Source organism: Canis aureus, chromosome 14, assembly GCF_053574225.1.
Source record: "Canis aureus isolate CA01 chromosome 14, VMU_Caureus_v.1.0, whole genome shotgun sequence".
NCBI lineage: Eukaryota > Metazoa > Chordata > Mammalia > Carnivora > Canidae > Canis > Canis aureus.
In genome coordinates, this window is record NC_135624.1 from 4260212 (window position 1) to 4274904 (window position 14693).

Consider the following 14693-nt stretch of genomic DNA (forward strand, 5'->3'; position numbering starts at 1 on the left):
GATCTGAGCTGAAGGCAGATGCTTAACCGACTGAGCCACCCTGGCAAACCTTTATACTTTGAATGCCTTTTTACTTATTTTTCTTGCCTGATATCTTGGCTGGAACCTATACTACAGTATTGAATAAAATGGCAAAAACAGATTGTTTCTTGTTTCCTGATCTTTGAAAGCTTTCAGTATTTCATTACTTACGTAAGATGTTAATTGTATGTTTTTCATAGATGTCCTGTATCATATTGAGGAGTTTGTCTTCATTCTTAGTCTGTTGAGTGTTTAAATCATGCAAGACTATTGGATATTTGTCAAATGCTTTTTCTGTGTCAGTTGAGATGTATGTTTTTTCCTCCTTTTGCAAATATGGTGTATTGCATTGATTGATTTTGTTTTTATGTTGAGCAACTTTTTCATTTCTGGAAAAAATACTAGTTGTCACATTGCATAATGTTTTAATTTCTTCTGATATGTTAGTATTTACTGAGGATTTTTCTGTTTGTGCTCACAAGGGATATTGGTGTATTATTTTCTTGTCTTATGTCTACCTTTGTTATCAGGGTAATACTGGCCTTACAGAAGAAATTGGGAAGGTTCCCTCCTCTGCTGTTTTTTCATGAGTTTGAAAAGTACTACTACTTTGTTCTTTAAAAGTTTGGTAGAATTCATCAGTAAAGCCTTCTGGCCCTGGAATTTATTTTCTTGAGACTTCTTAATTTTTCAAGGATAGTTTTGCTGGAATTACAATTGATTGACAGTTCTTTTTGTACTGTGAGTGTCTCATACTCTGCCATGTGACCTCTGTGATTTCTGATTGGGAATGTCTTCAAATGTCAACCAGGCAGTTGACAATTCTGCCTTCTTTTCTTGCGCAGACTCTGAAAGTCATTGGGAGAGGAGAGCTCAAGGCCTTTCTCTGGTCTTTGTTCTGTGTGTATGGCCTTCTGTATTCCCAGAAAGACAATAGATTTATTTTTTTGCCCCTTATCCATTGTCCCAAGAAGCAAAGATTAATGCAGTCATTTGCTTGTGTTTTCTACATATGCTCCTGGGTAGTTTTGTTTTTGTTTTTGTTTTTTAGTATTGGGAGAGTTCTGAATGAAAAGAGATAAAGTAAGCTTATTGAATTGATTCTTTAGGTAGCCACCAGACAGTTCAAAGCAAAAACCACAATTCCTTGTGAATAAGGTCTGTTTTTTCTTCTTTATCACTTGCTTATACTGGGAATTTGGGCTTCTTAAATAAATGCCACTGCTAGACTGAGGGGTAGGGGATTCAGCATGGGTAAGTAAAAACCACAAAACTCACTGATCTTACTGAGATTGAACTTCAGTTGTTTTTTTTTTTAAGAAGTGTTCTCTGTTTGCTGCAGACTTTTGGTTCATTTCCAGAGTTCTGAAAAAAGTTAGCTCTTAAGAGTTTTTGCCAGATTTTTATGGCTTTTATGGAGAGATAGACTAGTGTACCATACTCTGCTATTTTTGCTAATGCCATTCCTCTTTAGGGAGCTTTTTTTTTTTTTTAAGATTTATTTTTATTTATTTGAGAGAGAGAGAGAGAGAGACAGGCAGAGGGAGAAGCAGGCTCCATGCAGGGAGCCTGATGCCATTACATGGGACCATATTATAATGCAATTATATATCTTTTTACCTACCCATATTTCATGATATCTTTTCAACAATGAGATTGTCTCAGGTTTAGGCTATTTTAAAACATTATGGCAAATATGTTAAAAGTTTATTACACATAGTGTAAGTATTATTGCAGATTCATGAAAATTCCTTTCAGATAGAGTCCTAGAGGATGAGTTTAGAAGCTGAGAGAGATTTTGGTTATCTAACAGGTTAAAAGAGTCCTATTTTTTTTTTTTAAAGATTTTATTTATTTATTCATGATAGTCACACAGAGAGAGACAGAGAGGCAGAGACACAGGCAGAGGGAGAAGCAGGCTCCATGCACCGGGAACCCTACGTGGGATTCGATCCCGGGTCTCCAGGATCGCGCCCCGGGCCAAAGGCAGGCGCCAAACCGCTGTGCCACCCAGGGATCCCGAGTCCTATGTTTTTAATTTGAATTTCCTCTTTTTGCTGGTGAAGCTTAGAATTTTTTCATGTTTATTTGGTCATGTCTGTTTTTATATTCTGTAAGATTCCTGTTAATGTTTTTGGACCATTTTTGAATTGGGATTTCTTCTTTTTCTTTAAAGAGTCAATAAAACTTTTTTTTCTAATGGAATGATTCATATACTTCAGGATTCAGCTTAAACACCTACATTTTCCTTTAGCCTTCTCCTAGGTGTATCCCATAGGAATGTCTGCATAGCATTGTTTTAGCATTTATTATGTTAAATTGTAGTTATTGGTTTAATTGTCCTACAAGTGGACTCTGAATTCTTTGGATGTATTGACAGTTTCAGTCTCTTCAGATTTTAGCAAGGAATCTTGTGTCTATTAAAACTTAAATGTTATTGATTTACAGAGTAGATTAGAAAGGGATTATTATACTTGGTTTGTTGTTGTTTATACTTGTTTTTTTAAGGATGAAAGTAAACCTTAGTAAAGTTAATGTAATTCTTTTTTCTAAAAGCATAATTAAGTGATTTATCCACAATTGAACCATAGATTTTTAAAATTTCATGTCCTGGGGATGCCTAGGTGGCTCAGTGGTTGAGTGTCTGCCTTCGGCTCAAGGTGTGATCCCGGGATCTGGGATCAAGTCCCACATCAGGCTCCCTGTGGGGAGCCTGCTTCTGTCTCTGCCTGTGTCTCTGCCTCTCTCTCTCTCTCTGTTGCTCATGAATAAATAAATAAAATCTTTAAAAAAAATTTCATATCCTTCATCCAGTACCTTATGTGAAAACTTTTGAAAGTAGAGTGAAAAATTAGAGATTTAAAAATAAAAATAAATTCAGGACATTGAAAACTATGGAATCAGGCTTAGATGAAATCTTAAGATCAATGGCTATATAAAGCCTATTCAGATATTTCTTATGTGTAGGATTGGTGGAAAACCAATGAATTAGTGAATTAGGTTATTATCAAACTGCAATACCAACATTGGCCTCTTTGCCATTGCCTGGACTTGCCCGCCCAGTTCTGCCTCATGAACTTTTCATAGACTGTTTATTTGCTTGAATAACTTCCTAGAAATACTCACCTACCTGTCTCTCACCTCTAGGTCAGCTCAACTTTTGCTTGGAATTAGATTTTTTTTTTTAATAAAATCTACACACTTTTTTAAAAAGATTTTATTTATTCACGAGAGACACAGAAAGAGAGGCAGAGACATAGGCAGAGGGAGAAGCAGGCTCCATGCAGGGAGCCTGATGTGGGACCTGATCCCAGGACCCCGGGATCATGACCTGAGCTGAAGGCAGATGCTAACTGACTGAGCCACCCAGGTGCCCAAGTTTTGTTTAATGTTATCTTAAAATGGCTAAGATACTTCCTAAGTATTTAGCCCTTCTTTCCCTGCTCCTGCCCCCACTCTAGGAACCAACAGTTTGTTCTCTGTATTTGGGAATCTACTTCTGCACTTTTGTTTAGTGATGTTAAGCATCTTATCAACTGCTTATTGATAATTTGTATATCTACTTTGGGGAAATATATATTCAAGTTCTTTGCTCATATATAAATTGGATTATTTTGTTTGGTTTTTTGTTTTTAGATTCCACATTTTTTGTGAAATTACATGGTATTTATCTCTGTCTGACTTCACTTGGCATTACACCTTGAAGTGCCATTCATGTTGTCACAAATGGCAAGATTACTTTTTTTAAATGGCCAAGTAGTAATCCACTGTGTGTTATATATATATATATATATACACACACACACACACACACACACACACACACACACACACATATAAAATCATATCTTTATTCATCGATTGATGATCACTTCGGTTGCATATTTTGGCTATTGTAAATAATGGTAGAATGAACACGAGGGTGCATATATTTTTTCTAATTCGTGTTGTTGTATTCTTTGGATAGATACCCAGGAATGGAATTGCTGGATCTTATTGTAGTTCTGTTTTTAATTTTTTGAAGAAACTCCATAGTGTTTTCCATAGTGGTTGTACCACTTAACATTCCATCAACAGTAGAGGAGAGTTCTTTTTTTTTTTTCCTTCCATATCCTTGCTAACACTTGTTCACTTATTATATATATGTATAAAATTTATTTATTTTAATAGTAGGTATAAGGTATATCATTGTGATTTTGCTTTGCATTTCCCTGATGATTGATGATGAGTGTCCTTTTAATATGTGTGTTGGCCATCTGTATGTCTCTTTGGAAAAATGTTTATTTATGTCCTCTGCTGATTTTTTAATTGTATCATTTATTTTTTTGGTACTGGGTTGTGTGCGTTCTTTATATATTTTGGATTCTGACCCTTTTATGGATCTGTCCTTTGCAAATATTTTCTCTCATTCATTGGTTGATGGTTTCTTTTGCTGTGCAAAAGCCTTTTATGTTAATTTAGTCCTAATAGTTTATTTTTGCTTTTGTTTCCTGGCCAGAGGATACGTATCTAGGAAAATGTTTCTATGGCCAGTGTCAAAGAAGTTACATCTGTGTTGTCTCTCTCTTTTTTTTTTTTTCCTTAGAGAAAGCAAGAGAGCCTGTGTTCACCCATGATCCAAGGTGGGAGTGGTGGGAAGGGCAGAGGGAGAGGATAGAGAGAGAACCTAAGCAGGCTCTATGCCCAGCTCCACATAGGGCTTGATCTTATGGCCTGAGCTGAAATTAAGCATCAGTGCTAACCAACTGAGCCACTCAGGCACCCCTTACATATATTTTCCTGTTTGGTTTTTATGGTTTCAGGTCTCACATTTAGATCTTTAACCCATTTTGAATTTTTTTTTGGTATGGTGTAACCAGGTGGTTCAGTCTTACTCTTTTTCATGTAGCTGTCCAATTTTGCCAACAACATTTATTGAAAAGACCACCTTTTTTCCATTGGATTTTCTTTCCTGCTTTATTGAAGATTGACCATTAGTTGTGGTTTCATTTCTGGGTTTTCTACTCTGTTCCATTGATCTGTGTGTCTATTTTTGTGTTAGTACTATACTGTTTTGATTACTGTAACTTTGTAGTATAAAGTCAGGGAATGTACTATCTATACCTTTGTTCTTTTTTTCTCAACAATGCTTGTCGTTTGGTTTTTAGTGGTTCCATATAAATTTTAGGATTATTAATTTTAAGTCTGTGAAAAATACCATTGGTATTTTAATAGGAATTGCACTGAATATGTAGACTGCTTTGGGTGGTATAGACTTTTTTTTTAAGATTTTATTTATTTATTCATGAGAGACACAGAAAGAGAGAGGCAGAGACATAGGCAGAGAGAGAAGCAGGCTCCATGCAGGGAGCCGGATGTGGCACTCTATCGTGGGACTCTAGAATCACACCCTAGGCTGATCAGGCGCTCAACTGCTGAGTCACTTAGGGGTCCTAGTATGGATTTTTTAACAATATTAATCCTTCAAAGGTACAACGGTATGTAATTTATGTATGCTAACAGTGTATATTAACAAAATTCTTCCATTGGCATGGCACATATATTTCTATTAATTTCTGTCATTTTTTATTTCTTTCATCAGTATCTTAGGGTTTTTAGAGTATAGTTTTTACTTCTTTGGTTAAATTTATTCTTAGGTATTATTTTTGATGCAGTTTCTCTTTCTGTTCATTATTAGTTTACAGAAATGCAACAGATTTCCAGTGTATTAATTTTGTATCCTGCAGCTTTAGTCAATTTATTTTATTTTATTTTATTTTATTTTATTTTATTTTATTTTATTTATTATTTTAAAGATTTTTAAAATTTATTTATTCATAGAGACAGAGAGAGAGAGAGAGAGAGAATGAGGAAGGCAGAGACACAGGCAGAGGGAGAAGCAGGCTCCACGCAAGGAGCCTGACATGGGACTTGATCCCGGGTCTCTAGGATCACAACCCGGGCTGCAGGCGGCGCTAAACCGCTGTGCCACTGGGGCTGCCCTCAATTCATTTATTTAAAAAATTTTTGTGATGCATTTGTCAGGATTTTCTATATTATAGTATCATATCATCTGCAAATAGTGACAGTTTTACTTCTAACATACCAAAAAAATTTGTACCCTTGTCTTGTTCTGATCTTAGAAGAAAAGCTGTTAACTTCTCACCATTGTGGTGAAGTTAGCTGTGGGATTGTCATATATGTGGGCTTTGTTATGTAAAAGTGTTTCCTATATATCCACTTTTTTCAGTGTTTTTACCATAAATGGATGTTGAATTTTGTTACCTTTTTCTGCATATATTGAGTTGATCATGTGATTTTTATCCTTAACTTTATTAATATGGTGTATCATGTTGGTTGATTTGTTGGTTTTCAACCATCTTGGCATCCCTGGAGAGAATCCTATTTGGTCATGGTATATGATCCTTTTAATGTATCGTTGAATTTGGTTTGCTTATATTCTTTTGAAGACTTCTGCATCATGGTTATTAGGTCTATTGATAAGAAAGTTTTCTTTTTTGTAGTGTCTTTGGTTTTGGTATCTGGGTAATAATGCTGGTTGTAAAATGAGTTTCAATTTGTTTCTTTGTTTTGACCTGTTTTTGTACTCCCTGCCTGCCTTTAAGATTGTTTTCTCTCTAAGGGCACCTGGGTGAATCTAGAGTTAACCTGTTAAGTGGCTGACTCTTGGTCATGATCTTGGAGTCCTGGGATTGAGCCATGCCTCAGGCTCTGCACTCTGTGGAGAATGAAGATTTTCTCTCTTCCTCTTCCTCTATTCCTTCCCCTGCTTGTGCTGGCTTGCTCACTCTCTTTCTCTGAAATCAATCAATCAATCTTTAAAAAAAGATTGTTTTCTCTTTAACATTGGTTTTCAGCAATTTGATTATAATGTGTCTGCTATGAGTTTTAAGTCTTTCATGCTTGGGGTTGGTTGAATTACTAAGATTTTTTGGTTTATTGTTTAAATTCAGAAAATATTGACCATTATTGCCTTAAATATTTTTCTGTTTCACTTCTCTCAATTATCTCCTCTACTTTGGGACTCCCAATTATACCTGTTTGAGGTTTCCTGACATTGTCCCAAAGCTCATTAAAGGTCTTTGCAATTGTTTGAGTCCTTTTTCTTCTTTGATCCTCAATCTCCTGGAACCTTCTGAAGAGAACTATGAAATGCATTTCAAAATTGTCAGGGAAATAAGAGGGGAGAAAGCATTTATTCCTACATTTTCAGGCTCTCCATACATGAATACAAAATAATGCCAATTGGAGTCTCTTACCATCCAATTGTCTTAAGCAATACCTGTGAAAATCTGTAATAATTGGTCTTCATAGCAGTGGCTGGAATAAGAGGATTGATTGGGTTCTGAGGTTTTATATAAGAGATGCTCAATACTCTGTGGATATTGTTGGCAGAATGATAAAGGGTAGAGGTTTATAGGGTTGTGAAGAGAGTAGGATGACAGTCTATAGTAGTATTCCAGGTTTTTTCTTTCTCTTAGTTTTTCTTTTTTCCACTTTATCTTGCATATTTCATTAACTATCATCTTGTTCACAGACATATTATTTTCTTATTTTGAAGCTTTGCTATTTGGAAAATTTAATTATATAAGGTACTTCATTCAAAAAAAGAAACAGACAAATAAGGAATCAGTGAATTTGATATTCCAGGGCAGAAATTAAAAAAAAATTTTCTGTTACTGGCAAGTAGGAACCTGGATATAATGTAAATATTTCATAAATAGTTGGTGAGGAAGTATAGGATAGAGGGCTCTGGATTAGAATCCCTGGATTTAAATTTTTATATTTTTACATAATAGTTCTATGATATTTGATTCAGTGAGTTAATAGATAACAAGACATTTAGAACAATGCAGAATTGGCAGTAAATTTTCTTGTTAACTAGTATTGTTTTGATTATTCTTTCTGAAGATTGTCTAGATTGAAAGACTATGATTGAACAGAGTGTGTGTGTGTGTGTGTGTATATATATATATAAAATCAATGTATGGACATTATTTTATTTTGTATTTTTTTTTATTTTGTATTTTTGTATTGTAAGGTTTCTTCAATTGTGAAATTTAATGTGGAATTGCATATGCATTTGATTTAATTTAAATATTTTGAATGTCTACTATATTGTTATTCTTTCTTTTTTCTTATGCAGGACTGAAAGATCTCAGATTGCTATAACTGAAGGTATATTTGAACTTCCAAATCTTACAATTCAAGCTACAAGGGCACAGACACTTCTACTTCAAGCAATATATCAAAGTTGGTGTCATATCGGAAATCTTAACTCTTTATCAGTGAATGAAGCTTTGATGAATGAAATTTTCCAAACTACAGGTAAGAGAACAATCTTACTGGCAAAAATATGGAAAATTCTTATTAGAGGTTACTAATATTTTATTATTTAAATTCTTAAGTATAGCCTGCTGAACTTAAATTGTATACTATATATCTGTACAAATGGATATTTACAACTCCTGTGTAAAATTCAGGATATGCGAGGTAAGCCATTAAGGTTTATTCTCAGAAATTCTCAATTTCTGGATGTATTTTATAGTTTCAGGAAGTTTCCTCTCCCTCCCTCCCTCTCTCCCTCTCTCTGTCTTATTTATTTATTTATTTATTTATTTATTTATTTATTTATTTATTTTACCAACTTCTTGCACAATTAACCCTTTGACCTTACATGGATAACTTCTGAGGGTATAAATGTAATATGTATGCTTGAAATGATAGCCACATCAGGTATAAGTACAGTATGTTTGAGTATGCTGGAAAATTAGAATAAAATTATTCATCATAATATTTTAATACTTGGTAAGCAAATTATCCTTTTTGTGTGAAAAAAATTAGTATTACATGTATTTTGAATAAATGAGTTAACTACTAAAAGTAAAAAGTCTTTGATGCCAATATAGGAGATGTTATCTTTATCCTGTCACTTACTTTGCAGGTGAACAAGAAAAACTTAAAGAAGGCTTACTTTTTTTTAGTTGCCTCAGTTTAAAATAATCATCTGACTTCTGTCGGTAGTACAAAAGAGCTTTTAAAGAGGATATATTTTTATTAAATAAAATCATTCTTATAAATAATAGCCTATGAATTTCTACTTCATTTCCCTATGAAAATAAGACACTGGCTTTTCTGTTGTTCTTATATGGTGCTTTTGAAGACTTTAAGACCTTACTATGGGAGAATATATTATACATTCTAAAAAAAAAAAAGCATTTTAATTAGAGCCCTTTTATGACATACCTAATGACTAAGGTAAAATTTCTTTCTTTCTTTCTTTCTTTCTTTCTTTCTTTCTTTCTTTCTTTCTTTCTTTCTTTCTTTCTTTCTTTCTTTCTTTCTTTCTTTTTTTGTAAAATTTTATATAGTTCTCCATTGTCAGGTTCTAGGATTTTATAAAGAATGACAAAGCAAATGTTTCATTAGCCTAGAAGTTGTTAACTTGGAGCTTATGAAAGGCCTTTAAATTCTTTGAGTCTTCCATAATAGAATGCAAATTTTGGTGTGTGTATATGAACACATAACCCTCCTTCCACACATATATACATATTATAATCTCTTTTTAAATTGATTTTTTAATTAAATGTAGTGAATCTATCCCTCAGGCAGTCATTTGACTTAAATCTATTTTTTTTTATATTAACATAATTACAACCAACTTCCTTTTGTTTGGCATTTGTCTGTGCTTCCTCTTGCATTCTTTTACTTAAAACTTGTCTGTTTTTATGGTTTAGGTATATGTTTAGGGCATATAGCTAGATATTTTAAATGAAATTTTATAGTCTGTATTTTAGCTAGCAAATTTAATCCATTGAGGTTGATGTAATTGTTTTGTGACTTTGTTTCTATCATTTTACTGTTTGTTTCTTTCTGTACTTTTTAAACTATGCTTTGTAAAAAAAAATCGATGTTTTTTCTTTTCTGCTTGTTTGGTATTTGTATGTTGCTACTAAATTAGCTTAAAGGATAACGGCTGTTTGGGAAAAACTTGGTAGTCATTATTTTTAAAAAGTTAAATGTCAAGGGATGCCTGGGTGGCTCACTCAGTTAAGTGTGTGACTCTTGGTTTTGGCTGAGGTCATGATCTTGGGGTTGTGAGATTGATCTGCATTTTGCTGGCCTCCATGCTCAGGGCAGAAAGAGCGCGCCTGGGTGGCTCAGTGGTTGAGGGCTCTAATTCTTTTCCACATTCATGCCTTTGCCCGTGTTTACTTCATTCCCCCATGCCAGAAACATACCTGTCTTTTTTTCTTTTAAATATTAATTTATTTTTATTATACAGTTCACTTTTGTTTCTATTTTTATTTTAATTCCAGTGTTGCTAACATACAGTGTCATTTTGGTTTTAGATGTACCATATGGTGATTCAGCGGTTTTATGCATTATTCGGTGCTCATCATAAGTGTACTCCTTAATCCCGGTCATCTATTTCACGCATTCCCATCATCTCCCCTCTGGTAACCATCAGTTTGTTCTCTGTAGTTAAGAGTTTGTTTCTTGGTTTCTCTCTCTCTCTCTCTCTTCTCTCTCTCTTTTTTTCCTTTACTGCTGTGTCTTGCTCTTAAATTCCACATATGAGTGAAATCATATGGTATTTGTTTTTCTCTGACTTATTTCACTTAGCATTATGCTCTCTACTGCTATCCATGTTGTTGCAAATAGCAAGATTTCATTCTTTTTTAAGGCTAATACTTCTTTCTATCTGTCTAGCTAGCTATCCATATACACACCACATCATCTTTATCCATTCATCTATTGGTGGACATTTGGTCTGCCTCCATAGTTTGGCTATTGTAAATAATCTGCAGTAAACATAGGGATGCATGTATCCATTTGAATTAGTGTTTTTTGTACTCTTTGGGTAAATACGTATCAGTGGGATCGCAAGATTGAAGGGTAGTTCTATTTTTAACTTTTTGAGTAACCTCCATATTATTTTCCATAGTGCACCAGTTTACAGTCAATGCAAGAGGGTTTCCTTTTGCCCACATTCTCATGAACACCTTTTGTTTCATGAGTTGTTGATTTTAGTCATCCTGACAAGTGTGAGGTGCTACCTCTCATAATTTTAATTTCCCTGATGATAAGTGATGTTGAGCATCTTTTCATGAGTCTGTTGACCATCAGGATGTCTTTTTTGGAAAAATGTCTATTCATATTTTCTGCCCATTTTTTAGTTGGGTTATTTTTTTGAGTGTTGATTTGTATACGTTCTTTACTTTGAATACTAACCCTTTATCAGATAGGTCATTTGCAAATATATTCTCTCATTATGTAGGTTGCCTTTTAGTTTTGTTGATTGTTTCCTTCACTGTGCTGAAGATTTTTATTTTGATGAAGTCCCAAAAAATTATCTTTGCTTTTGTTTCCCTTGCTTCAGGAGATATATCTAGAAAGAAGTTGCTCTGGCTGATGTCAGAGAGATTACTGCCCGTGTTCTCTTCTTGGATTTTTGTGGTTTCAGATCTCACAGGTCTTTCATCCATTTTGAATTTATCTTTGTGTTATGGTGTAAGAAAGTGGTCCAGTTTCATTCTTCTGCATGTTCCTGCACAGTTTTCCCAACATCATTTGTTGAAGATACTGTCTTTATTCCATTGGATATTTTTTCCTGTCCTTTTGAAGATTAATTGACTGTATAGTTGTGGGTTCATTTCTAGGTTTCCTGTTCTGTTCCATTGATGTATATGGCTATTCTGTATTGATTACTACAGCTTTGTAATATAACTTGATGTCTGAAATTACAATACTTCTCTTTTGTTTTTCTTTTGCAAAATTGCTTTGGCTATTAAGGTCTTTGGTGGTTCTGTACAAATCTTAGTATGGTTCTAGTTCTGTGAAAAATACTGTAATCCCTATCAAAATTTTAGATTTCAAAATTTTTGATAGGGATTACATTAAATTTGTAGATTGCTTCAGTTAGTATAGACATTTTAACAATATTTAACAATTGTTAAATATTTTAACAATATTTGTTCTTCCAACCCATGAACATGGAATGTCTTTCCATTCTTTGTGTCGTCTTCAATTTTTTTATTAGTGTTTTCCAGTTTTCAGAGTCTAGATCTTTCACGTCTTGAAGTTTATTCCTAGATATTTTATTGTTTTTGGTGCAATTATAAATGGTATTATTTCCTTACCTTTCTGCTGCTTTATTATTAGTATATAGGAATGCAATAGATTTCTGTACAATGATTATGTATCCTGAGACTTTACTGAATTCATTTATGAATTTTATTTTTTTTTCTGGTGGAGTCCTTAGGGTTTTCTATGTATTGTATTAATGTCACCTGCAAATAGAATTTTACTTCATCCTTACCAATTTAGATGCCTTTAATTTCTTTATGTTGTCTAATTGCTGTGTCTAGTTGAATAAAAGTGATGAGAATGCCCTTGCCCCTGCCCCCCAGTACCTCCTCCTTTCAGTTTAGTGTTTATTAGTGGGTTGGGCTAGAGGAATCAGCTGCTGTGCTGGTTGACTTTTTTTTTTTTTTTTTAAACCCTTTTCCTTATTTGCCTTTTACTCCTCCTCTTAATCTAAAAGCTCTGTTCAATGCAACTGGAAATCTTTATCCTTCTCTCTCCCCCTCTCCTGATATATTGAGGCTACGGGGTAGGAGAAAAGTGCACAACCCACCATCTCCTTCCCTTCCCCTATGCATTAAAATCCCTTATTTACCCTCTCCCCATTTCTTCCCACTCCTTTTCTGGCAAAAAGGAGCCTTTTCCCCTCTTTGACTCTAAGAACATACTGCACAGGGGAAATTGTCCCCATCTGGACCTGGCTCTACTCTTGGTTTTTCTTGTCCTCTTCTGCTCTTTTCCTGGTGCTCTTTTTCTTGGTGGGGTGTGGGTAATAGAACAGCCATGGGCTTTTGGGGACCTTTAACTATTTTTTTTTCTTTTTTGTTTATAAAAACACTAAACATTCAATTCCAGAGAACCAAAAATCCCACCTCCCCACTGAATACTACTAAGGGGCATGTCTTCTGCTCCATACCTTTCCTGTTTTTTCTTTCTCTCTTGTTAATGCTTTTAAAAACAAATGAGTTTTTTATATAAATAAAGTTTTAAAAGTGTGTAAAAAAAAAAAAAAGGTTTTATTCCTGACCTTAGGAGAAAACCTCTCAGGTTTTTCCCAATTGAGTATGATGTTGACTGTGGCTTTTTTTTTTTTTTTTAATATATATAAGATCTTTATTATGTTGTGGTATCTTCCCTTTAGATTTCTTTTGTTGAGGGTTTTTTAACATGAATGGATGTGGGAGTTTGTCAAATGCCTTTTCTCTATCGAAATGGTCTTCTTTTTTTAAGATTTTATTTATTTGAGAGAGAATGTGCAGTAACGGGGGGAGGGAGACCAGGGGTGAGGATGGACAGAAGGAAAGAAAGAAGCATACTCCCTGCTGAGCAGGGAGCCTGATGTGGGGCTGGATCCCAGGACTTTGAAATCATGACCTGAGCCTAAGGTAGACATTTAACTGACTGAGCCACCTGGGTGTCCTGATGATAATGGTTTTTATTTTTTCTCATACTGATTTGAAGTATCATGTTGATTGTTTCGCAAATATGGAATCACTCTTGTATCCTGGGAATACATTCTGCTTGGTCATGGTATATGATTTTTTAAAATGTATTGTTGGATTTGATTTTCTAATATTTTGTTGAGTTTTTAAAATCTATATTCATGAGGGATATTGGCCTATAGTTTTTTTTTTCTTTGTAGTTCTTTTTTTTTTGGTGTTTACCTTGGTTTCCCACCTCATTTTCATTCCTTCTGTCAAAGCTTCTTAAAGATTTATTTTTTAAAAAATTTATTTGAGAGAGAGAGTATGAGTTGGCAGTGGGGAAGGGAGAGAGAGAGAAGCACTCTTTGCTGAGCAGAGAGCCTGACATGAGGCCTGATCCTAGGACCCTGAGACCATGACCTGAGCTGAAGGCAGATGCCCAACCACTTAGCCACCCAGGCACCCCAAATCTTCTTAAAAAGAGTTTTATTGAGTTATAACTCACATACCATGTTGTTAATTCACTCTTTTCAGGTACATAGTACTTACCTTGTAGTATGATTCAGAGTTCTGTTTCCATTACTGATACTAATTTTAGAATAATTTCATTACCCCCAAAAGAAGTTCCAGATTGTTTAGCTGTCACTCTCCAAGCCAAAAGTCCATCTAACAATCACTAATCTGCTTTTGGTCTGTATGGATGTGTCAGTTCTGGACATTTCATATAAATTACCATATGAAATATAGTACTTTGTGATTGAATTCTTTCACTTAGCATGTTGTTTTTGAAGTTTACTCATATTGTAGCATGTATATCATTTCTATTCATTGTTGAGTAATATTCCTTTGTATCTGTATACCATCTTTTGTTTATCCATTCATCAGTTGGTTGACCTTTGAGTGGTTTCTACTTTTGACTGTTCTGAATAATGCCATGAGCAGTCATGTATGAGTTTTTGTGTAGACATAGGCTTTCATTTCTCTTGTAGAATTGTTGGCTCATAGGGTAAGTCTGTAGTTAACCTTTTGAGGAACTACTAGACTATTTTCCAAAGCAGCTGCACCATTGTATATTCCCACCTGCAGTATATGAATGTTCCAGTTTTCCACATTCTCCTTATACTGTTATTACCTATCATTTTGGTTCTAGTTATCTTAGAG

General features: G+C 34.3%; 1 protein-coding gene across 18 annotated transcripts in view; it reads left to right on the forward strand.

The window, feature by feature from the left end:
- Nucleotides 1-14693, forward strand: part of VPS13B (vacuolar protein sorting 13 homolog B) — a 718401-nt gene that overhangs the window by 123199 nt on the left and 580509 nt on the right. For all 18 annotated transcript variants that reach the window (XR_013351405.1, XR_013351406.1, XM_077846720.1 and 15 more), the window contains one exon: nucleotides 8168-8349. Coding sequence is in view for 16 of the 18 variants with exons in the window: in XM_077846720.1 (XP_077702846.1) it covers nucleotides 8168-8349 (182 nt within the window). In the remaining 2 variants the exon portion in view is untranslated. The remainder of the gene's footprint in view (nucleotides 1-8167; nucleotides 8350-14693) is intronic.